The sequence below is a fragment of the Eubalaena glacialis genome, chromosome 14 (genome assembly GCF_028564815.1).
Source record: "Eubalaena glacialis isolate mEubGla1 chromosome 14, mEubGla1.1.hap2.+ XY, whole genome shotgun sequence".
Lineage (NCBI taxonomy): Eukaryota > Metazoa > Chordata > Mammalia > Artiodactyla > Balaenidae > Eubalaena > Eubalaena glacialis.
Genome location: NC_083729.1, coordinates 19398787 through 19422655, shown reverse-complemented (window position 1 = coordinate 19422655; position 23869 = coordinate 19398787). Strand labels below are relative to the sequence as shown.

General features: G+C 36.7%; 2 protein-coding genes across 9 annotated transcripts in view; one reads left to right on the top strand and one right to left on the bottom strand.

The window, feature by feature from the left end:
- Positions 1 to 23869, bottom strand: part of NCOA1 (nuclear receptor coactivator 1) — a 333798-nt gene that overhangs the window by 162690 nt on the left and 147239 nt on the right. The window contains exon 3 of one of the 8 annotated variants that reach the window (XM_061168795.1): positions 5209 to 5293. The exons of the other annotated variants lie outside the window; for them this stretch is intronic. The gene's annotated coding sequence lies outside the window, so the exon portion shown is untranslated. The remainder of the gene's footprint in view (positions 1 to 5208; positions 5294 to 23869) is intronic. 8 annotated transcript variants of the gene reach the window in all.
- Positions 15707 to 16045, top strand: LOC133104936 (thioredoxin-like). Its single transcript, XM_061210862.1, has one exon. It carries the CDS (start codon positions 15707 to 15709, stop codon positions 16043 to 16045), a length of 339 nt encoding a protein of 112 aa, XP_061066845.1.

Genomic DNA, 23869 nt, shown 5'->3' with positions numbered 1-23869 from the left:
AAACAAAGACTGAAATATCCAAAGAGATCAATTTAAATTACTACATAAGACCTAGTTTACCAGCTTGGAGTAAGACTGGTACTCCTCCTCCAGTTACCCAGTGCCCAGAGTTCATCAAAAGGAAGAGATGACTTATAGAAAAATAAAGAAGCTATATTTTCTTTGCACACCTAAGTGAGTATGAGTAAGCTGTGATCCTGCTACAGATTTTATGATGTTTATTTTATGTGAGATTTCAAAAGAAATACTTCTTGGCATAATAGAAATCAACACAGCTTTAAAAGTAACAATGGACTTCCAGTTCAAGATGGCAGACTGAGCATCTATCTCTTCTCCTTCTTAAACACCTCATGTCAGGCCACAGAACAAATGAGTGAAAAATCACCGAAGATGACCAGTACAACTCTGATGATAAATAGTAAATGCTGGCCACAGCACTTACTGTGGGTCTAAAGTCTCTGTCAGAGGGCTTATAGTGTGAACTTTGAGTTGAAGATAATAGCAGGTTAAGGACAATCTCAATAGACTGTGATCGAGGGAAGATAACTCAGAACTAATCAGAACTCTCCCTGCAGATAAATTCCTTCCCTATAGCAGAAGTTGAGGGAGGGACAGGTACAAGCTTGTTAGCCTTGTCTTTGCAAATGCAAAGAAAAGGGGTGGGGTGGGGAGGAATCCACATCCCATTTACCACAGCAAGTGGGAAACCAACTCGCAGAGTCCTGTGGTCAGCAATGATATTCAGTGGAGAAGACAATGCTTTGTAAAGGAGTACACTGACCTGTACCAAATTACACCAGTTACCAAGATGTTACCAGCATCAGAATCATCTAAACTGTTTAAGTGCATACTGAATCATACTGGTGCACCCCAGACATACTGAATCAGATTTTTTTGTGAGTGAAGCTAGGAATCTGCATTTAAACTGGGTCCCCAGGGGATTGTTACATGTATTCAAGTTGGACAACCACTGATTTAGATCTTCATTTAAAAATTCTATAAAGAACAGCCAAGAATCACCAGCTACTTAATAAAAACTAAGAGAGGCACTAAGGTGAAAAATCACGGGCACCATGACCCACAGAAGAGAGAGTAAAGCAAAAAAAAAGAAATAAGATGTTTAACTTATATTGGTATCTTCAGAGAGATTCAAGAGGCCAATATAGGGGCTTCCCTGGTGGCACAGTGGTTAAGAATCCACCTGCCAACACAGGGGACATGGGTTCCAGCCCTGGTCCGGGAAGATCCCACATGCCGCAGAGCAACTATGCCCATGCGCCACAACTACCGAGCCTGCGCTCTAGAGCCCGCAAGCCAGAACTACTAAGCCCGTATGCCACAACTACTGAAGCCCGCGTGCCTAGAGCCCGTACTCCGCAACAAGAGAAGCCACCGCAATGAGAAGCCGCGCACCGCAATGAAGAGTAGCCCCCAATCACTGCAACTAGAGAAAGCCCACATGCAGCAATGAAGACCCAATGCAGCCAAAAATAAATAAATAAATTTATTTTTTAAAAAAAGAGGCCAATATATCCATAAAATAAGAAAACTCTGTTCATAAAATACAGTAACCAACAAAAAAGAATTTTTAGAAAATAAAAACAAAAATTATTTTCAAAATGAAATAACTTGACTTTCAGTGACAGCCGAGATGGTAAGCCCATTACATCTCTCCCACTCATTACAACTAGTAAAAACTCTGGAGAGAATCCTAAAAACAACTACCTGAGAACTCTGAAAAATAAACAGTGGCAGGCGCACTGGGGAGGGAAGTCAAAACTTGAAGAATAATCAATAGGGCAGTGAGTTTACTCTATTTTAAAAACTCTTTCTTTGTTTACCACTTTAACATGAGGGTGCGTAGAGTCCCAGAATTACACAGCAGGGGCACACAGCAAAAACTCCAAGAGAAACCCCCTCTTTCTCACTGGAGTAAAAGGGGCATCTGCAAGCTGGAAAGTGTATACGTTTGGTGGTGAGGTTTCCAGTTCCTTTTCTTTTCTTTCTCTTCTGACCCGCTCTGAAGACAGTCCAAGTTATAAAGCTATACTACTGAGGCAGGAAACCTAAAAGCCTAAGAGAAAACTGGCCCCAACCTCCTAAGGAACTAGAAAAAGGAGCCAGCATTGTATGAAGAGTATTGGAGCGGGGGAGCTCCTCACTTCTCCTTTTTTTCCCCTTACCCTTTCAACCCAGGAGGGCCTCAATGGGGTATAACTGTGCAACAGTGAGGTGCAGGGGGAGGGGGGAACACCAAGACTCTGAGAGAAAGAAACTTCAGCTTTCTAATGAGAAGGCCAGGAAAAGACCCCTGGGAGCCAGAGAACATAAGCAAAGTCCCCAAGAGTACAGAGACAGAGAAGATTCCACAAGGTGCATAAGTATAGATAATAAAGAGGTATCAATTTTTTCCCCCAAATGAATCTTTAACCCAATGCAATTCTAATCAAAATCCTTCATATCCTTATTTTTTTAACTTGATGAATATATTCTAAAGTAAGTCTGTAAGAATTACTACCAAAAAAAAAAGTAAGTGAGAGAAAACTTAAAAGTTACATTAAATAATATAACATTAAAAGAGTATGATAGGGCTTCCCTGGTGGCACGGTGGTTAAGAATCCGCCTGCCAATGCAGGGGACACGGGTCTGAGCCCTCGTCCGGGAAGATCCCACATGCCGCGGAGCAACTAAGCCCATGCGCCACAACTACTGAGGCTGCGCTCTAGAGCCCGCGTGCCACAACTACTGAAGGCCGCGTGCCTAGAGCCCGTGCTCGGCAACAAGAGAAGCCACTGCAATGAGAAGCCCGTGCACCGCAACAAAGAGTAGCCCCCGCTCGCCGCAACTAGAGAAAGCCCGCACACAGCAACAAAGACCCAACGCAGCCAAAAATAAATAAATAAAATAAATAAATTTATTAAAAAAAAAAAGAGTATGATAAATACATAGCAATATAAAAGGAGATCAAAAGAACATTATACAGACAGACAAATATAAGTATATATGGGAATCTTATATATGATAAAGGTAGACTTCAAACAGTGGGCAAGAAAAGAAACATTCAATAAATGCTATCAGAAAGAATTAACTAATATAAGAGAAAAAAGTTAGATTTCTACATAGCATAATTATAAAAATTCTGAAAGATTAAACAAAAAATATTTATGCAGATGGCCAACAGGTGTATGAAAAGAAGCTCGATATTGCTAATTATTATAGAACTGCAAATTAAAACCACAATGAGGTATCACCTCACACTAGTCAGAATGGCCACTATTAAACATTAAAAAGTCTACAAATAACAAATGTTGGAGAGGGTGTGGAGAAAAGGGAACCCTCCTACACTGTTGGTGGGAATGTAAACTGGCACAGCAACTATAGAGAACAGTATGGGGGTTCCTTAAAAAACTAAAAATAGAGTTACCATATGATCCTGCAATCCCACTCCTGGACAAAACTCTAATTCAAAAAGATACATGCACCCCAATGTTCACTGCAGCACTGTTTACAATAGCCAAGACCTGGAAGCAACCTAAATGCCCATCAGTGGAGGAATGGATAAAGAAGATGTGGTACATATATACAGTGGAATACTAAAAGAAGATGTGGTACATATACACAATGGAATACTACTCAGCCATAAAAAAAGAACAAAATAATGCCATTTGCAGCAACATGGATGAACCTAGAGATCATACTAAGTGAAGTAAGTCAGACAGAGAAAGACAAATACCATATGATATCACTTATATGTGGAATCTAAAAAAATGATATAAATGAACTTATTTACAAAGCAGAAACAGACTCAGACATAGAAAACAAACTTATGGTTACTAGAGGGTATAGCAGGTTGGGGGGGTAAATTAGAAGTTTGGAATTAACAGATATATACTACTATATAGAAAATAGATAAACACCAAGGACCTACTGTATAGCACAGGGAACTATACTCAATGTCTTGTAATAACTTATAGTGGAATAGAATCTGAAAAAGTGTATATGTGTGTGTATATATATATATCTGAATATAACTGAATATATATATAACTGAATCAATTTGCTGTACACCTGAAGCTAACACAACACTGTAAATTAACTATACTTCAATTAAAAAAATGGTTAAAAAATTTCTTAAATGATAGAAGACCAACAGCCAATAAACATATGACAAAAAGAAGTCAAATAATTGCAACTTAAATGACATTCCTTTTCTTTTCTTTTAGATTCCCATTATGTTTTTAAAATTTTAAAAAGTCTAAGTATATGTGTGTGTCTGCATTCACTTAAGTGTGTCAAATCTTTGGATATTTCTACACTAAAAAAAGAAAAGAGAAAAAATTAGAAGAAATCTGAATACATACTTATTTTCTAAACTTCTATACATAAAAAAGAAATCATATAAAATTAAAAGGCAAATAAAAAGGGTAAAAGTATTTGTAAAAAAATGACAAAATTAGTATTCTTAATACATTAAGTTTTATACATAATGATATAAAAACTGGTCAGACTGATGGATAAATGGATAGAGGACCCTAATACAAACAAAGAAATTAAATATTATTGTATATATATCAGTTTAGCAAACACTGGGGTGGGGAAAAACTCAATGTGATAATGTGGTGAAAAAGGCATGCTCATTTGCTGAGAGTAAGGAAAAGGTGACAGTACCTTATTAGGAAGCACTTTGACATTAAGTATCAAGAACCTTAGAAAATGTTGATGCCCCCCTGAGAAACTGTCACAGTTTAGGAAAGTCTTCAGTTCTAGACTCATGTTTGACAGCTACATAACCAGATAAATCACACACCACTTTGAGCAGCAGTTTCTTCATTGTTAAATATGAATACAAGCCACTAATTCTCAGGGTCGTTGTGATATTTAAAAGAGCAACAAAGCACGTAAAAAAGTCTCAAAAACTATAGAGGAGATGGTTGACCCAAGGCCTATGAACTCTGGGGGACTTCAGAAGGTCCTCGAACTCTCTGAACATCTGTGAATGTTTGTGAAAAGTGACTACAGCTTTAAGTAAACCCTCCAAGGGGCTCCTGATCCAAAAGAAAACTGAAAAGCACTACAAGCAAAGACCAAAATCAAAGTGAAGATATTCTTCCCGCTTGATGCGTCCAGCTTCATGTCTGGCACATACGGGCCGAAATCAGGAACTCACTATAAAAATCCAAGTAGTATTTAAGAGGATATTAAACTTACCCCATTTATTTCAAAACCCCTCAGAACAGTACTTAGTGATTTCTTAGCATATTAATTCAACCTCTGACGCAGTTGTAAAGAGAACCTGAAATCAGGAAAACAGTATTACAGTCAGTCATAGCTACTTGGATCAATCACATGAAATTAATACAATCTACTCTAGAAAATGAGAGTAGGGGTGGGGGTGAGGGTGGTGGCAGTAAATAAATTTAATATATTTAAAGCAGTATTCTTAATTCACTAAGATATTCATAATTAATACATAAGCTACCCTGGGACATTCTCTTGAAGCAAACAAAAACTAGAGGTTTTATGTATATATTTTTAATAAAATGGGATATAGAAAATTATTGCTCTTTCTCCAAAATAATTAACACTAAAAGATTAATTCTAAAACTTCTACTTCTAGATGGTGAGCCATACTTTCATTTAAAAAAAAATTTAAAGCCCTATAAGTGAGGCACACTGATAAAATTCTACCCAGTCAAGCATATGGCAAGCAGACTAAAAGGTAATATTAATTATAATGAAAACTAAATAATTAAGAATTTAAAGTACTTGAGGACTTCCACTTCTGGGAAGGTGGAATAGATACATTTTTCCCTATTCTTCTCACTAAGTAAAACTAAAAGTCCTGGACAACATATATAACAAACATAAGACGACTCTAAAGGTGGAGAGAAGAAAGCAGATCAGGTAGAAATCACCAGATCTAAGGAAAACAACATGGTGGTGAGTTCTATGGGTTGTCTTCTGTGCCCTATATATTCTAGACTTGGAGTTGAAGAAGCTGGCAACCTAGAAATACCAATAGGCCCAGACCCTCCAAAAAACCAAAGAAACAAAACAAAATCCTGTTCTCCCAGCCAAAAGATCAGGAAAGAAACAATCTAGACAAAAAGCTGTTATACCCAGACAAACACCATAAAACAAAACAAAACTGTGGCACCAGCGCCACCAGCAAAGGTCAAGTGTGCCTAGACTTCCACCTCTGCCAAACTGTAACACGGCACCCCATACTCCCCACCACGGTGGTGTCAGAGAAGGCCATTTGGGAGTTGGTCCCTACCAGGTGATAATGAGACCTCCTTCCCCTTGGTGTCAGTGAAGACCACATGGAGAGCTTACATGTCACCTGGCAGTAAGAAGGTGTACTTCCCCCTTCCTGGTGTAGGCTGGTGTCAGAAGAGGCCTAGTGGAGTTGGGCCTTTCACCACTGCCCAACAGTAAAAAGGCCCTCCCCTCCCCCTCAGTACAGGTGTGTACTGAGGCACACCTGCCTTCCCAGCCAAGGAAAAGTCAGTGGAGGCCAGAACTCCCATCCCTGACAAGCAGCAATGAGGAATCTCCCACCAACTTGACAGTCAACAGAGGCAGAGTGAGGAACTTGGACTTCTATCCCCTCTGCGCAGTAATGTGACAGAGCACTCCCCTCTTTCCCATGTTGGAGCAGTGCCAGAAGAAGTCAGCTACATCAGAATGTTTAAATAAGATCCTGAGTCTCAGAACATAATACCCAAAATGTCCAGGTATCAAATAAAAATCACTCATCGTAATAAGAACTCTCATAACACTCATCATAACAAGAAATATGTCAAACTGAATGAAAAAAGACAATCCACAGAAGCCAATACCAAGATGAGGGAGATGGTAAGATTATCTGATGAGGATTTTTTTTTTTACTATTAAGTAATATTTACTGAACATATATTATGTGCTTAGCTAATGCTATAAACATATTATACATATTAACTCTACCCTTACCATAATTCTGTGAAGCAGTTACTGTCACTAATTACTGTTATTAATCCCATTTTACACATGTGAAAAGTGAGGTACCTAGAGATTAAATTACAGATAAAAACCCCAGAGGTTGCCCGGATTCATAAAGTTACTGAGAGGTAGATCCTGGATTAAAACCCTGATGGCACCCCTCCTGACATAATGTTTGAAGTGGCCATTATAAAAATGTCTCAAAGAGCAGTTATGCACATGCTTGAAACAAATAAACAAAAAAATAGGGAGCCTCAACAAAGAAAAAATACACCAAAAAAAAAAAGATTTCAGAACTGAAAAAATATAAAAACTGAAACAAAAGCTCAACAGATGAGAACTACAGTAGAATGGAGAGGACAGAGGGAAGAATCACTGAACTGGAAGACAGAACAATAGAAACTACCCAATCCGAACAACAGAGAGAAAAAACTTAAAACAAATAAACAGAGCCTTGGGGTCCTGTGGGACTACAACAAAAGACTTATCTTCCGGGACTTCCCAGGTGCAGTGGTTAAGAATCCGCCTCCCAAGGCAGGGGACGCAGGTTCAAGCCCTGGTCTGGGAAGATCCCACATGCTGTGGAGCAACTAAGCCCGTGCACCACAACTACTGAGCCTGTGCTCTAGAGCCCGCGAGCCACAACTACTGAAGCCCACGCACCTAAAGCCTGTGCTCCGCAACAAGAGAAGCCACCGCAATGAGAAGCCTGTGCACCGCAACAAAGAATAGCCCTTGCTCACCCCAACTAGAGAAAAGCCCGCATGCAGCAATGAAGACCCAATGCAGCCAAAAATTAATTAATTAACTAATTAATTTTTTTTAAATAATAATTTTTTAAAAACCTTTAAAACAAAACAATTTATCTTCCATGTCATCTGAGTCCCAAAAAGAGAGAAGAAAGAGGGTAAGACTGAAAAAGTCCTCTAAGAAACAAAAACTTGTAACTTCTCAAACTTGGCAAAACACACAAACTTACAGATTCCAGAAGCTAAGTGAATCCTAAACAGCATAAGCCCAAAGCAATCCATACCAGGACAGTTCACAGTTAAACTTCTGAAAACTGAAGACAAAGAAAATGTTATGAAAACGGCGAGAGAGAAATGATCCTTTACCTATAGGGGAAAAACAATTCAAATGATAGATTTCTTGTCTGAAACAAAAGAGGGGTGAAGGAAGTGGCACTGAAGTCCACATTTGATCATGTGTTTCTATATCTGTTTTTCTCTTGTTCATGACTTTTGGCATGCCTGGAATCTGGAGATTGAATGTCAGATATTGCATAACAAAAACTGTAGAGGCTGTGACTGATATTATCTTTTTCAATAGAAGATTTTCTTTAGTTTCTGGTAGGCAACAGGAGCTAATCCAATCAGAGATTAAGCTAATTTGAAGACAATTTTCAATCATATTAAGACTTATGAACACGTACCCCAATGTTCATAGCAGCATTATTTACAATAGCCAAGATACGGAAGCAACCTCGGTGTCTATCAAGAGATAAATGAATAAAGAAGATGTGGTATATGTGTATATACACACACACACACACACACACACACACAATGGAATACTACTCCGCCATAAAAAAGAATGAAATTTTGCCATTTGCAGCAACATGGATGAACTTAGAGGGTATTATGCTAAGTGAAATGAGTCAGACACAGGAAGACAAATACTGTATGATAACACTTATATGTGGAATCTAAAAAATACAACAAACTAGTGAATATAACAAAAAAGCAGCAGACACACAGATATAGAGAACAAATTAGTGGTTACCAGTGGGGAGAGGGAAAGGGGAGGGGCAACACAGGGGTATGGAATCAAGAGGCACAACTATTATGTATAAAATAAGCTACAACGATATATTGTACAACACAGGGAATATAGCCAATATTTTATAATAACTACAAATGGAGTATAACCTTTAAAAATTATGAATCACTATATTGTACACCTGTGATGTAACATTATACATCAACTATACTTCAATTTTTAAAAAAAAAGACCTGGTCTCCTTCTCTGGTTCACCCTTACTGTTAGGATATAGTTATTTAGAGATCTCAACTGAAAGCCTCAGATATGTACCAGAACTCCTCTCTTTAGTACCATGAGACTGCTGAAAATTCTGCTTAGCTTCTCAGCCTCTTAGTAGCCACCTTCAGCTCAACTTTTCTGCCTATTGGCTTGTGCAGTTTACTAATCTTCAACAAATTCTGGTGGAAACATGGTTCAGACTTTTGGCTCACTTCTCTATGCTTATTTTCTCTTCACCATCTTGGTCATTCAAGCTCTAGATGCCTTGGTAACCCTGAACTCCAACAGTCTCTCCACCCCTGTAAGACGGCCAAAAGGTCTCCTCAGTTTCTGTTTCTTAGCAACCACTATATGTTCAACTCTCCTGCCTCTTGGTGGTATCATCTACAAATGGTGAAAACTCCCCAAGAGATTATTTATGTGCCTTTTCCCACTGATAAAATTCAAAATCCAAAAATAAAAACTCTTGGCAAGGTAAGAACAAAAAATGAACTTCCCTACTTTGTTAAAACCTATCAGAAACCAATGGTAAACATTATACCTATGAATAAAGTAACAGATGCATTCTCATGTATGTTAAGAACAAGTTAATAATGTGCGAAATCACATGTACTATTCAACATAGTACTGGAAGGCTTACCCAATGCAATAAATTAAGGAAAAAAATATATTAATGCTAGAAAGGAAAAGACTCCCCAAAAGTCATTATTTACATATAACGTGAATACCTATCCTTATAAAACTCAAAGGGAAAATAAAACTCAAAGACAGATCCCTGTCCTTGTAGAAATTACATTCTAGATTTGGGGAGAGGGTAAGGAAGATAGGTAATAACAACACACATAATAAATAGGTAAATTATCAAATCTGCTACAAGGTGACAAATGCTGTGAAAATGTAAAATAAAATAAAGGAGAGAAAGGGGAAATCAGAACTGGGAACAGACGGACTACAATTTTTAAAAAAAAATCAGAATCACTCCGTCCTAGAAGAAACAAAAATAAAAATTACCTAGGAATAAAGAATTCTGTGGAATATGAGTAAGGTCTTCTAGTAGAAAACTAAGTTTCCAAAAGAATAAAACTTTTGAGTTTGAATGGAGAAACAGTCAATATACCTAATAAAAATATTAATTTTCCTCAAATTAATATATAAATCCAGATAATATCCTAGCAGAATTTTTCATGCCTCTTACGAAGTATATTAAAAACGTAGAGAAAAGACATGTATATGCATATACATATATATTTAAATAACAAAGAGAATTATGAAAAACAACAAACCAGTTTTATTTATCCTACCAGATATCAAAAGTAAAAAAAAAGAAAGAAAAAGAAAAAAAAAGTCAGAGGATAAAATACCTAAACATGAAAACTTAATCTCAAGTTATTGTTGTTTAATGGGTATAAAGTTGCAGTTTTGCAAGATGAAAAAGTTCTGGAGATCAGTTGCACAAGGTGAATGTACTTAATACTACTCAATTGTACACTTAAAAATGGTTAAGATGGCAATTTTTATGTTACGTGTTCTTCATAATTAAAAAAATGTAAGTGAATATTTTTATGCCTCTAGGCAAAGAATCCTTTTTCACACAAACTAAAAAGTACACATAAGTCATAAAGGAAAAGACTGATTGATCTGACTGGTATAATTTCTGTATACCAAAGGACAATATAATCAAAATGAAAGACTAGTAAAAACCTAAGAGAAAATATTTGGCATCATAAAAACAGGAAAAAAAAAAAAGGATGAGTAATCAAAAGACCTAAAGAAATTCTACAAATCAATAAGAAAAATGTTCAACAACCAACAGGAAAAGAAACAAAGCATACTGTGAATAGGCAATTCCCATTAGAAAAAATACAAATAACCCTAAAAAATAAAAAATATGAAAAAAAACCACCTTACTAGTAATTAGTGAATTAAATATTAAAGACTAAGAAGACATTTTCCAAAAAATTTGAAAGCTAGATGGTAACAGTTCACAAGTGTATGAAATGATACTCTCAAAAACTTAATGATAAAGGTATAGACTGAAACAACAGTTCTGGAAGACAATCTGGCAATATCTTCCAAATCAAAACTGCGTGTATCGGGACTTCCCTGGCTGTGCAGTGGTTGGGACCTCGCCTTCCAGTGTAGGGGGTGCAGGTTTGATCCCTGGTCTGGGGGGCTAAGATCCTACATGCCTCGTGGCCAAAAAACCAAAACATAAAACAGAAGCAATATTGTAACAAATTCAATGAAGACTTTAAAAATGGTCCACATCAAAAAAAATCTTAAAAAAAAATTGCATGTATCATCACTATATATATGTGCCTCCTTATAGAAAATGACAACACTTTCTATAAAACAGTCTTAACAAAAAGAAATCAAACCTGAATCACATCAAGCCTCCATACCTAACTAAAAATTTACAGAAAATGCAGAGAACAAAATACAAGTTAAACAATGCCATGGGATGCAATAAGCAAGAGCTAGAGTATGGAAAAAATCTGCAGGGCAAACCACCCAGTCTCTTCAATCAATATACTGCAAAATTTAAAAAAGAAAGACAAGGAGGTTGGGAGGGGAGGAAGGAGGGAGGGAGGGAGGGGAGGAAAGAGGGAGGGAGGAAGAAAGGAAGCTGGAGACAAGAGAAAGAAAGGGGAATCAGGGAGATGGAGTGAAAGAAAGAGAGAAGGGATGGGAGAAAGAGAGGGAGGGAGAAAAAGAGGAAAAATAGTTTGAAAGACTTTTTTTTAAAGGTATCTCAACCAATCAAACTGTAAACCTCATCTGGATTCTAACTCAAACAAGTAAAAAAATATGGAAGAAAATGTTTCTGACATTAAAACAGTTTAAAATTTGAACACTGACTGAATATTTAATGATACTAAAGAATTATTGTTAATTTTCAAGTGTGATAATAGTACCACGATTGTGTTTTTCTCTAAAAAAAAAAAAAGACCTTATATTTTCCAGAAACACATGAAATATCTGCAGAGCAAATGACACGATATCTCGATTTGTTTCAAAAATGTGAGAAGGGATAAAGTAAGTGAAAGTACAGATAAAACAAGATTGATCACGGGATGATAACTGTTGAAGGCGAGTAGAAGTTCACTCTTCTATTTTGTCTACTTGAAAATTTCCCTATAAAACATTTAAAGTGCATATACCATATGGTTCAGCAATTCCACTTCTTTTTATCTTAAAGGAACTATCATGCAGGTGCATGAGAAAGTACATACAGGACACTCCTGACTCCACTGTTTGTAGTTTTAAAAAATTATAAACAATCTGCAGTAAAAACCCTGAGGGCCCAAATAAAACTGGTACAGCCATCGTACAAAACACAATGCAGAAACTGAAAATAACAACAACAAAACACAGATCTAAACATGCTGGAGAGTGAAAAAGTCATACTGCCAAAATATATAAATATACCACTTACAAAAAATAATCCATACAATACTATAAATTTCCTACAAATATGTGTGTATATATGTATACTTACGTATATAAATCAGTGGATATGTGTGGATATATGTATGTAAGTACATAAATATAAATGGACTGAAAATATCTGAAAAGATAGACACCAAATATTAACCACAGAGAGAACAGGAAAGAACCAGGACTGTAGAAATGCTCAAGATGGACTTTAGTTTCACCAATCTTGTTAGCATTTCAAAAAGGAGAATTACTTCTGTGGGTAAAACTTATGTTTAAAAAAAGAACATTAATTCACATTTTTGCTGTCTCTTTGCGAATCAATGAATCTTTTTTGACTTTTGTACAAAACCAGAACCAAGATATATCTCCTAGAAAATTAACTATAAAACATACCCTTCTCTAAATCAAGAACTTATAGACAAGAACGTAATCAATCTGGGAAAAAAATATTAGGTTCAACCACACGAAACTGCCAACATTCTAATATTTTTGCCTTCAAAAAATGGCAGTTTCATGAGTTTGACATAATAGATTTTCTTATAGCAACACTAGCATTGCAGGAAATTCATTATATTTATATATACTCTACTCCCGAAAATTTGTATGAAAACAAAAATGTGTGAAAAGATAAAAGGGGGATACTATTAAGTTTTTCAAAAACATGTATGTCTCTAATTTCACCTGACCAGTTGTCAACAATATAATTACGTTTCCACATTTTCTTAAAAATCTGTTCTCTTACTTCACACATAATATTGGATTAATATTCTTTAATCCAATAAGCACTGACTGAAGCCAAAGATTTGTAATTTTCATCTTGGTCTTAACTAATATTTAATTTATAAGCATACTTATAGTTATCATTCTCAGCTGAATTTCTTTAATCTTCTACTCATTTTTACAAAATAAGAACAAGTATAATAATATACCAAGGACTGCATAAGTAATTTTTTTTTAAGATGGTAACACTTTTGAAACCAAAATATTGGATAGACACAACTAGGCAAAATCATGTTAGTTGGTAACTGAGTCTCATTTATTCATATGAAAAGCAGAGTATAATGTACAAAAATATACGTTGTATTAAAAAAGTCAAAAGGAGTGCTTGTAATTATAATTATTCTTATCATCACAAGATCCTAATACCAAAAATAGACCTCAGGAATTGGGTTTTAACAAAATTTGTGGGAAAGATGCAAGAAATGTCTTATTTTCTATTCTTCCTCTTAGATCTTCAATCTATCTCTCATCAATGCATTCTCCACACTGAAGATCAAAGAGGTTTCATAAACCTCTCTTTTAAAATGTCTTGATCAGGTCATTCCCCTGCTTAAAATCCATTAAGTCCTACAAGGACTAAATGATGTGGTTACTCTCCATTCTTCAGTCGTACCATTTTTGCTATTTTTGCTATTGTTCTCTGTGTTCCAGGTATGCACTCTTTTTTCTTTTTACTTTAGCTTCCTTTTTTAAAAATTACATTTTGTAAACTATCATACAATAAAAGAAACTTTTTTGCATGTACAGTTCTATGAGTTTTAGCAATACATATAGAGTCATGTAACCACCACCACAACCACAATACAGAAAGTTCCATTACCCCAACAGAAACTTCATCCAGTTGTCACATGAATCAATAATTTATTCCTGGGCTTCCCTGGTGGCACAGTGGTTAAGAACCCGCCTGCCAATGCAGGGGACATGGGTTCGAGCCCTGGTCCAGAAGATCCCACATGCCGCGGAGCAACTAAGCCCGTGTGCCACAACTACTGAGCCTGCGCTCTAGAGCCCGTGAGCCACAACTACTGAGCCTGCATGCCACAACTACTGAAGCCCGCACGCCTAGAGCCCGTGCTCCGCAACAAGAGAAGCCACCACAGTGAGAAACCCGCACACTGCAACGAAGAGGAGCCTCCCCTCACCGCAACTAGAGAAAACCTGCGCGCAGCAACTAAGACCCAATGCAGCCAAAAATAAATTAAATAAATTTATTAAAAAAAATAATAATAATTTATTCCTTTTTGTTGCTGAATAGTAATCCACTGTATGGATGTACCATCATTTATCTATTTACCCATCAGAAAAACATCAGGTTGTTTCTAGTTCGGGGTGATTATGAATAGAACTGCTACGAACATTTGTGTAGAGATTTTTATGTGAAATTAAGTTTTTGTCCTCTAGAGTAAGTACCCAGAGGGTGGTTGTTGGGTTATTTGGTACTGTATGTTTAACTCCATAAAAAAGTACCAAACTGTTTTCCAAAGTGTAAAAAAAAAAATCATTAAGGTTAACACCACCACGCCACCAGTGATAATAATGTTGATACTGTACTCCGCGATATAATGTAAAGACAGGGGTCCTTCACCTCTTGTAGTATTCTTTCCAAAACACTATAGCCTAAGTGTAATCATCGGAAAAACATCAGACAAACCCAACTGAGGGACATTCTACAAAATACCAGACCAGTACTATTCAAAAGTGTCAGAGTTATCAAAAAGAAGGAAAGACTAACAAATTTCACCCTGTACTACCTTTGCAACTTTTCTGCAAATTCCAAATTTTCTTTTTTTAAAAGAAATGATTTTGATTTTAAAAGAAAATGATTTTTAAAAGAAATGATGATTTTGAACATCTTTTCATGTATTTATTTATCAACCTTATATCCTCTTTGATGGAATGTCTATGTCTTTTGCCCATTTTTAAACTTAGTTGTTTGTTTCTTTACTCTTGAGTTTTGAGATTTCTTTATATATTCTTGACATAAGTCCTTTATTGGATATGTGATAGTCAAATATTTACTCCCACTTTGTAGCTTGTATTTTTATTCTCTTAACAGTGTCTTTCACAGAGCAAAAAGCTTTTAATTTCTATGAAGTCCAATTTATCAATTTTTTTCCTTTAATGGATCATGCTTTTGGTGTCATATCTAAGTATTCTTTGCCTAACCTCAAGTCACAAATATTCTCCCTTACGCCTTCTTCCAAGAACTTTACAGTTTCACAGTTTACATTTAGATCTATGATGCATTTTGAATTAATTGTTATACAAAGGTGTGAAGTATAAATCAAGATTCTTTTTTTGCATATGAATGCAAAGCCAACACCACTTACTAAAAAGGTCACTGTTTCTCTCCTGAATTGCTTTTGCAACTTTGTCAAATATCAACTGGCCAAAGCTCTGTCCAGCCCCTTGGATCCGCTTTCATTGCTTCCACCGTGAGGTTGCTCATCAGACCCCAGGAGCCAAAATGGTGAAGCAGATTGAGAGAAAGTATGCTTTTCAGGAGGCCTTGAACAATGCAGGAGAGAAACTCCTAGTAGTCGACTTCTCAGCCACATGGTGTGGGACTTGCGAAATGATCAAGCCTTTCTTTCATTCTCTCTCTGAAAAGTATTCCAACGTGGTGTTTCTCAAAGTAGATGTGGATGACTGTCAGGATGTTGCTTCAGAGTGTGAAGTCAAATGCATGGCAATCTTCCCGTTTTTTAAAAAGGAACAGAAAGTGGGTGAATTTTCTGGCGTCAATAAGGAAAACCTTGAAGCCACCATTAATGAATTAATCTCATCATGTTTTCTGAAGACATGACCAGTAAATATCCACTGGCTGTTTAAAACTTGTAATTTTTTTATTTACAGAAAGGAAAGGTCAAGTATAAACACTATATACCTAACTGCCATCTGATAAGTGACAATAAAATATTAACTCTACCCTTTTAAAAAAAAAACATCAACTGACCATATTTCTGTGGATCCTATTTCCGGACTATCTACTCTGTTCCAATGATCTGTGCATCTATCCCTTTGCCGATACCACACCATTTTTATTTCTGTACTGACATTCTTTTAGTACCTCCAATATGCTCCTTCATTACTTCAAGAACTTCAGATATGCTGGTTCTGTCTCCCTGCACATTCTTCCGCTCTCACCTAGTAACTCCTAACTCATCTTTCAGAATTTTAGCTTAAATGTCACTTTCTCAGGAAAAACTCTGCATCATGAAAGTCAAAGAGGTTTCAGGAGAAAGCAGAAAGAAATCAAGATGCATCGGTCCAATAGGGCAGCAGTCCCCAACCTTTTTGGCACCAGGGACTGGTTTTGTGGAAGACAATTTTTCCACGGATGGTGGGGGGGATGGTTCAGGCGGTAATGCGAGTGATAGGGAGCGGCAGATGAAGTTTCCCTCGCTCACCCGCCCCGCCGCTCACCTCCTGCTGTGCGGCCTCGTTTCTAACAGGCCGTGGACTGGTACCGGTCCGCAGCCCGGAGGTTGGGGACCCCTGAAATAGGGCATCCAGTTACCAACTCAGCAAGAGTCAGAGACTACCAATGACTCTAAGAAGTTATTAGGATTTCCTAAGCTTTGTCACACCTCTGTGTTTATTTCTGTCATGACCAGCACCCCTTCTCTACCTCTTACGCCTTCTACCTTTCCCGTAAAGCGTAGCTGTAAAATCCTAAAAGCAAAAAAGGGAAAGTGTACTTATCATGCTGGCAAGTAAGGGGGAGCTGCCAATACATCACTCCACTTCTGCCCTGGATAAGTGAGATAGAGAAGAGTCTCTAAGGAACAGAAGAAAGTGGATGAATTACCTAGGACTTAGGACAAGGAGAAAACTAATCTAGGTTTAACAACAAAAAGGTCCATTCCCCAACAAAAAAGCTAAGACAGTAATGAGGAAGATGCTGATCTTTGTATTAAGTAATTACAATTTAGAGAACTAGTTAGGAAAGGAAGGTTAAGACTTCTTTTAAAGAACCTCTTCCCTTAAAATGCCAACTAGTTGACAGTAATGATTTCAAAATACTACAATCAGAAAAAAGAAAAGTTAACTAATATTTTCTGAGCATTGTTATATGCCAGGGACTGAGATGGATATTTTATGTATGTGTTCTCATGTAGTCTTTATAAAAAAATCTGTGAAGTAGATATTATTTCTACTTTATAGAGAAAGAAATTGAGTTTATACAGCTAGATTGGTTCTATTTCCTCTTTGTTCTTATTCTCGTAATTTGTTTTTATAACTATATTCATGAAAAAATAAAGCAATATACAAAAAAATCTCAACTTAAATGAGAAAAGACAATTAACAGACACCAGTACTGAGATGACAAACATGTCTGAATTATCTAACGATGATTTTAAAGCAGCTATCAGTAAAACGAACCAAAATGCAATTATAAACACTACTGAAACAAATGGGAAAACAAAGTCACAGCAAAGAAACAGAAGACATAGACAAGAATCAATGGAAATTTTAGAACTGAAAAATACAATAGCCAAAATTAAATTCAACGGATGGTCTGAAGAGCAGAATGTCGATAACAGAAGAAAGAATCGATCTTAAAGAAAGTGAACTTAAAGATCAATCAATAGAAATCATCCAGTATGAAAAAGAGAAAAAGAATAGATTGAAAAAAATAATGGAGCCTCAGGGACCTGTGGAACAATTACATAAGATCTAACATTCACATCATCAAAGTCCCAGAAGAAGATAAGAAAAAATGTGGGCTGAAAAATTATTTGAAGAAATAACAGATGACAGTTTTTCAAATTTGGTGAAAATCATAAACTAACAAATTCAAGAAGCTGAGCAAACTGCAAACAGGTTAAACCCAAAGAAATCCAAACATACACACATTATAATAAAGTTTCTCAAACTAAACACAAAGAAAAAAATCCTGTAAGCAGCCAGAGAAAAACAATGCATTACCTACAGGGGAATTTCTCATCAGAAAACCATGAAGGCCAGCTGTACCAATACCAAAACAATGCATGAGTACTTCATTCCCTACTTTATTACAGTTATTCAATAAGTACAAAAAGGTACTTATGGAGGCCAGCTGTACCAATTCCAAAACAATGCATGAGTACTTCATTCCCTAATTTATTACAGTTATTCAATAAGTACAAAAAGGTTATTCACTATTGTTTCAGTTAATTACCCAGGAGGTTGAACTCTTTTCCTTACATTTGTTTACTCTATGTAAACTCTATTTTGACCTAATAGACACGACTTTATCAATGTACTTACTGGAATCTTAGTGTTGTAAATATTTTAAAAATATTCATAGTTATTTTAGATAGGATTTAAGGTCAAATTTGTAAATATTTTCCATTTTGTTATTTTTCTTTTTAATTTTGTGCTGGTTTTTTCATATAGATGTACTTAATTTTTTAGTCAATTTTTTTTTTTTAATTTAATTTTATTTATTTATTTATGGCTGTGTTGGGTCTTCGTTTCTGTGCGAGGGCTCTCTCTAGTTGCGGCAAGCGGGGGCCACCCTTCATCGCGGTGCGCGGGCCTCTCACTATCGCAGCCTCTCTTGTTGCGGAGCGCAGGCTCCAGACGCGCAGGCTCAGCAATTGTGGCTCACGGGCCCGGTTGCTCCGCGGCATGTGGGATCCTCCCAGACCAGGGCTCGAACCCGTGTCCCCCGCATCGGCAGGCAGACTCCCAACCACTGCGCCACCAGGGAAGCCCCTTTAGTCAATTTTTGAGTCTTCTTACTTTGGGTTACTATTTGCATAGTTTCACTAGTTTTCCAGTTTTTAAAAAGTTAACCATACATTTGCATACAGACAGGTTCAACACTAATTTTTCTAACTGCTACCTGATCACCTCAAAATTAATGAAATAATTCTATACTTGATAGACTTTATGCTTGCTATTGTATACTAAATTCCTAAATCATATTTTCTCAATTCTAAAAATGCTTTTCTTAAAATAATATTTTTAGATTTCTGAAACTAGGAGAAGTATCAGAATTATTGTCCAAAAAATGTACCAGTAGTTAAGCAAAAGAGTAAGTTGTGATGTATGTAACTGCTTGCCCATGTGTAAACCTATGGTAAACACCTTCCCACAGAAGGTATCTGATTATCCAAATATCACCACAGCTGAATTTACTGCATAGATAAACTCACAAGCCTTTGAATTTTAAGTTAAATCTGAAAGCCTAACTGTTGCTTGAAAATGTTTTCAGAAAGCACTGAAATAAAAAGCTATTGTGATGCAAAAATTGTCTGTTGCGAGACAAGCAAGAGCAATTAAAAGCAGTAGAAATTACCCAGTCCCTCAAAATAGATCACAGAATTAGCAGAGCTGGGAGACACTGGTGTGACCAATTTACATTTTACAAAGTACTATTACCCAAGGGCTGGATATCTGTCAAAAGTTTCCAGCTGACTCAAAAAAGAAGTTATTTAATTCACAGTTTATAGAAAAACTGAAACCATGAATTTAGCCAACAAAGTAAAGCAGTTAAATTCCAAACATTTCCCATATGACTCAAAACTACACTGACAATCATAATGTATAGAAAAGCAGCAACAGGTGAGGAAAATCAGCATGTCAGTATGAAAAAGGATTAGACTCACTCTTGTATTACGATTCCAAAGAAGATGGTATAGAAACTGTATGGATAAATGCATGCTTCTGTCAGTTAATTTCTAAGGATTTTAAAAATAAATTTAATGTTTCTTCTTTCTTTAAAGTATATTCAATCAATAGTATATATCACAATTAATAGTCTTAGAATTGAGAAAATGTACGTGTGTATATATGTGTGAATATATTTGTCTATGTCTATTCAGTTACTTATTTGCTCATTCATTTCTGGGTAAAGGAAAGCAAGAACAGAGAAGCAGGAACAAAACTAAAGATAATAATGAATAAAGATCAAACCCTTCCAAGATCCTAAAGGTTACTGTGATGCAGAAAAACACATGATGAAATAAATACAACCCAGTGAAAAATGACAACCGGATAGATAACTAAATAGCAAATAACATAGCCAAAAAAAAACTGATAAAATTAAAGGTAATAGCAAATTGAAACAGCTGAGAAAAAGTAAGTAAAAATAGCTCTTAATTCAGTTGAAAGTAAGAGTATTAAGAACTTTTTAAAACTATGTAGTACCTAACCAAGATTCAGAATACCATAATTCTTGATCAACCACCCTACCACTGCAATAGGTTCCAGAGAATGAAAGTGAGAAGGGATGTACCAGGCAAAATTGCCTGTTTATTATTATCAAAGGGTTTGGACCATAGGCAACTAGGGACTCCTCTGCCTCAGTTACAGTTAAGCCTAACACCTGAAACACTGAGAACAAGCCAAATGATTTCTTGGCTTCTTTTATTTAGGTCCACATCTTAACCCACAGAAAAGAAGGAAAAGATAATCGAGTACTTCTACAAACAGCCATGATGGAGTAACAGGGATCTGATTAATCCTTCTGGTTATACAACCAAAACTGGATAAAATAAACAACAGCTTTCAGATATTGGACAACAGCCAAAGCAGGAGTGGGATCCCTGAGAAAAGGGGGAAAAAATTAGGTGAGACCTACAACTGCCTCACTTTACACCCTTGAAGCAGTTTCCAGAATGCAGGGTAGAGAGGGAGGACTTCAACAGAGCCTGGCAGTCTCAGAGAGTTGAGGAGACAGACTGACAATGTTCAGGGAAGCCAAAGCAGCCAGAATCTGGTTAAAGCGTACCAGAGAGAAGGGACCTGCAGACACAGGGCTCTGGAAATCTGTAGAGGCCTCCCCTCAAGTCTTTGACAGGTCATCTGTGAGAGGAAACTACCTAACACTGGGGAAAGGACCAATGAAAAACAAATAGGTCAAAGGAGTCCCAAAACTCATACAAGGGTAGAGATAATTTGTATTCCCACCAAGTAGAGTGAAAAGACCTCATAATGATACGAATAGAATAGGATAGTTATACAGGTAGTTGTAGAAGTCCCAGTAAGGGACTATAGATAGAGAGGGAAACCTAGGAAACTTTGGGAGACCACTGTTAAGTTAATGATCGCTCAAGAAAGCTACTGGAACGTCGTGGAATGAAGCAGGCTTGCTTAACTATAAAGCACAAGATATGCCCCAGGCCATTAGGTGGAAGAAAAATGTCACCACCCTTCTACTGACTTGAATAAGTGCTATGATAATCCTAGTTTGACCTCATAAGGTCAGACACTCTCCTGACTGATACGAAGGAGGAACTAGTGATGTAAGCCCCACGTCTACTCGAAGAAGGCAGTCTTTTCCCCTCCCCCTTTCCTTTGACTATAAAATTGTAGCCCACTTAATCCTCTGGGCAGAGCTCCCTTGCCTGCCCGCTTGCATCTCTTACAAGTGTCCTATATTAATAAATCTACTTCTTGCCTATCACTTTGCCTCTCGCTGAATTCCTTCAGTGCTGAGATATAAAGAACCTGAGCCTCAGTAAGTCCAGACACCAGATGAGTGACTCTAATTAAAAGCCCGTGGGTTGGAGTCCCAAACAGAGTTTTGGCCAGGTTCAAGTCCCGGCCGCATGCGTTCAAGTCCCAGTCTGAGTTACACGGTTTTAATAATACATGAAACATTAAGTAAAGTCCTCAAAAAGTAGCAACTCTAAATTAGCTCAAGGAAATAAGGCTGCCCAGGACCCACCCTACCAAAGCTTCCTCATAACAAAGTGAATCTCAAAAAAACATCAAAGCGATTTCAAAAAATTTAACTGCATGCCAAACTTAGACCAACATTATTTAAAGGAATACAACAAAATCCAACACCCAGCAACATAAAATTCACAATGACATCCAATGAAAATTTACAAGGCATATAAACTAGAAGGAAAATATGACCTACAACCAAGAAACTAACAGATCAATAAAAACAGACACAGAACTAACAGACAGACGGAACTTAGCGGACAAAGATATTAAAAGAGCTACTATAAATATGCTCAACATGCTCAAGAAGGCAGAGAAAGACATGGCGATGTTAAGGTGAGAAGGGCAAGATTTTTTTTAAGTCCAAATGAAACTTCTAGAAATAAAAAACACAAGATCTGAAATGAAAAATACACTGGATGGGATTAATAGCAGATTGGACAATTAATTTGAAAACACAACAATAGAAAATATCCAAAATGAAGCACAAAAAGAAAAAACAGAAAGGGAGAAAGGGAGGAAGGAAGGAAGGAAGGAGGGAGGGAGGGAGGGAGGGAGAAAGGAAAAGAAGGGGAACACCAGTAATTTGTAGCAATATATCAAACAATCTAATATACATGTAATTGGGGTCTAAAAGCTAGAGGGAAGAAGGTGATAGAAAAAAGTATGTAGAGAAATAATAGGCAAACGTTTTTCAAGCCATAAACCCACAGAACAAAGAGGCTCAACAGAATACAGGAAAGATAAACAAAGAAAACCACACTTAGAAATATCATCATAATCAAACTGTTGAAAACCACTGATTAAGAAAAAATGTTAAAAGTTGACAGAGGTAAGGAAAAAGACTCATTATGTACAGAAAAACAAAGACTTCTCATTGGAAACTATGCAAATGAGAAGTCAATGTAGTGACACTGCTAAGTACTAGAAGAGAAAAAGTCAACTTAAAATTCTATATCCAGGGCTTCCCTGGTGGTGCGGTGGATAGGAATCCACCTGCCAATGCAGGGGACACGGGTTCAAGCCCTGGTCCAGGAAGATCCCACATGCCACGGAGCAACTAAGCCCGTGCTCCACAACTGCTGAGCCTGCGCTCTAGAGCCCGAGAGCCACAACTACTGCAGCCCGCACCGCTGGAGCCCCTGCTTCGCAACAAGAGAAGCCACCGCAATGAGAAGCCCACGCACCGCAAGGAAGAGTGGCCCCCACTCACTGCAACTAGAGAAAGCCCACGTGCGGCAACAAAGACCCAACTCAGCATAAATAAATAAATAAATAAATAAATAATTCTATATCCAGTTAAAATATATTTCCAAATGACTATGGAAATGTTTTTAGACAAAGGCTGAGAAAAATCCATTATAAGGCATGCACCTTTTTAAAGAAATGTGCTTTAGGCAGAAGGAAAAGAATATCAGATCAAAATTTGGATCTACATGAATATCAGATCAAAATGTGGAACTATACAAAGGAATAAAGAGTACTAGTAACACTACTAAATATATTAATAGATACAAAAGACATCTTTGTCTAAGGTTTTAATTTCTGGGTTTGCTTTTTTTTTTTCCCTCAATTGTCTTAATTTCAAGAAAAATCTGTGCTTACAGTGGAAACTAAAAAACTAATCCCCTGAAAGAATCTCACTCCCATGAAGTAACCATTGTGAAGATATTCATAACATTAATTGGGCATATTTCCATCTTTTATAAACTATTTCTTACCATAGGAATTATATGTTCCTTGAAAGCTAGAAAAGACTCACTGGCAAAACAATCTGGCCCCAGAACCAATTTTTTGAGAAAATTCCTCGAACTTTTCTTCCATGGTTTTCTGGGTTACCCAGATTTTCTTCTTCTTAAAGTAGTTTGGGCATTTAATTCATTTCAGAGAGATTTCAAATAAATTGGCTTATGGTTACTAAGTAGAACTCTCTTATAATTCTAAAAATCTCTTTTCTGCTTTTATG

Coding starts and splice junctions, on each gene's coding strand:
- LOC133104936 (XM_061210862.1), top strand. CDS start 15,707: ATGGTGAAGCAGATTGAGAGAAAGTATGCTTTTCAGGAGGCCTTGAAC.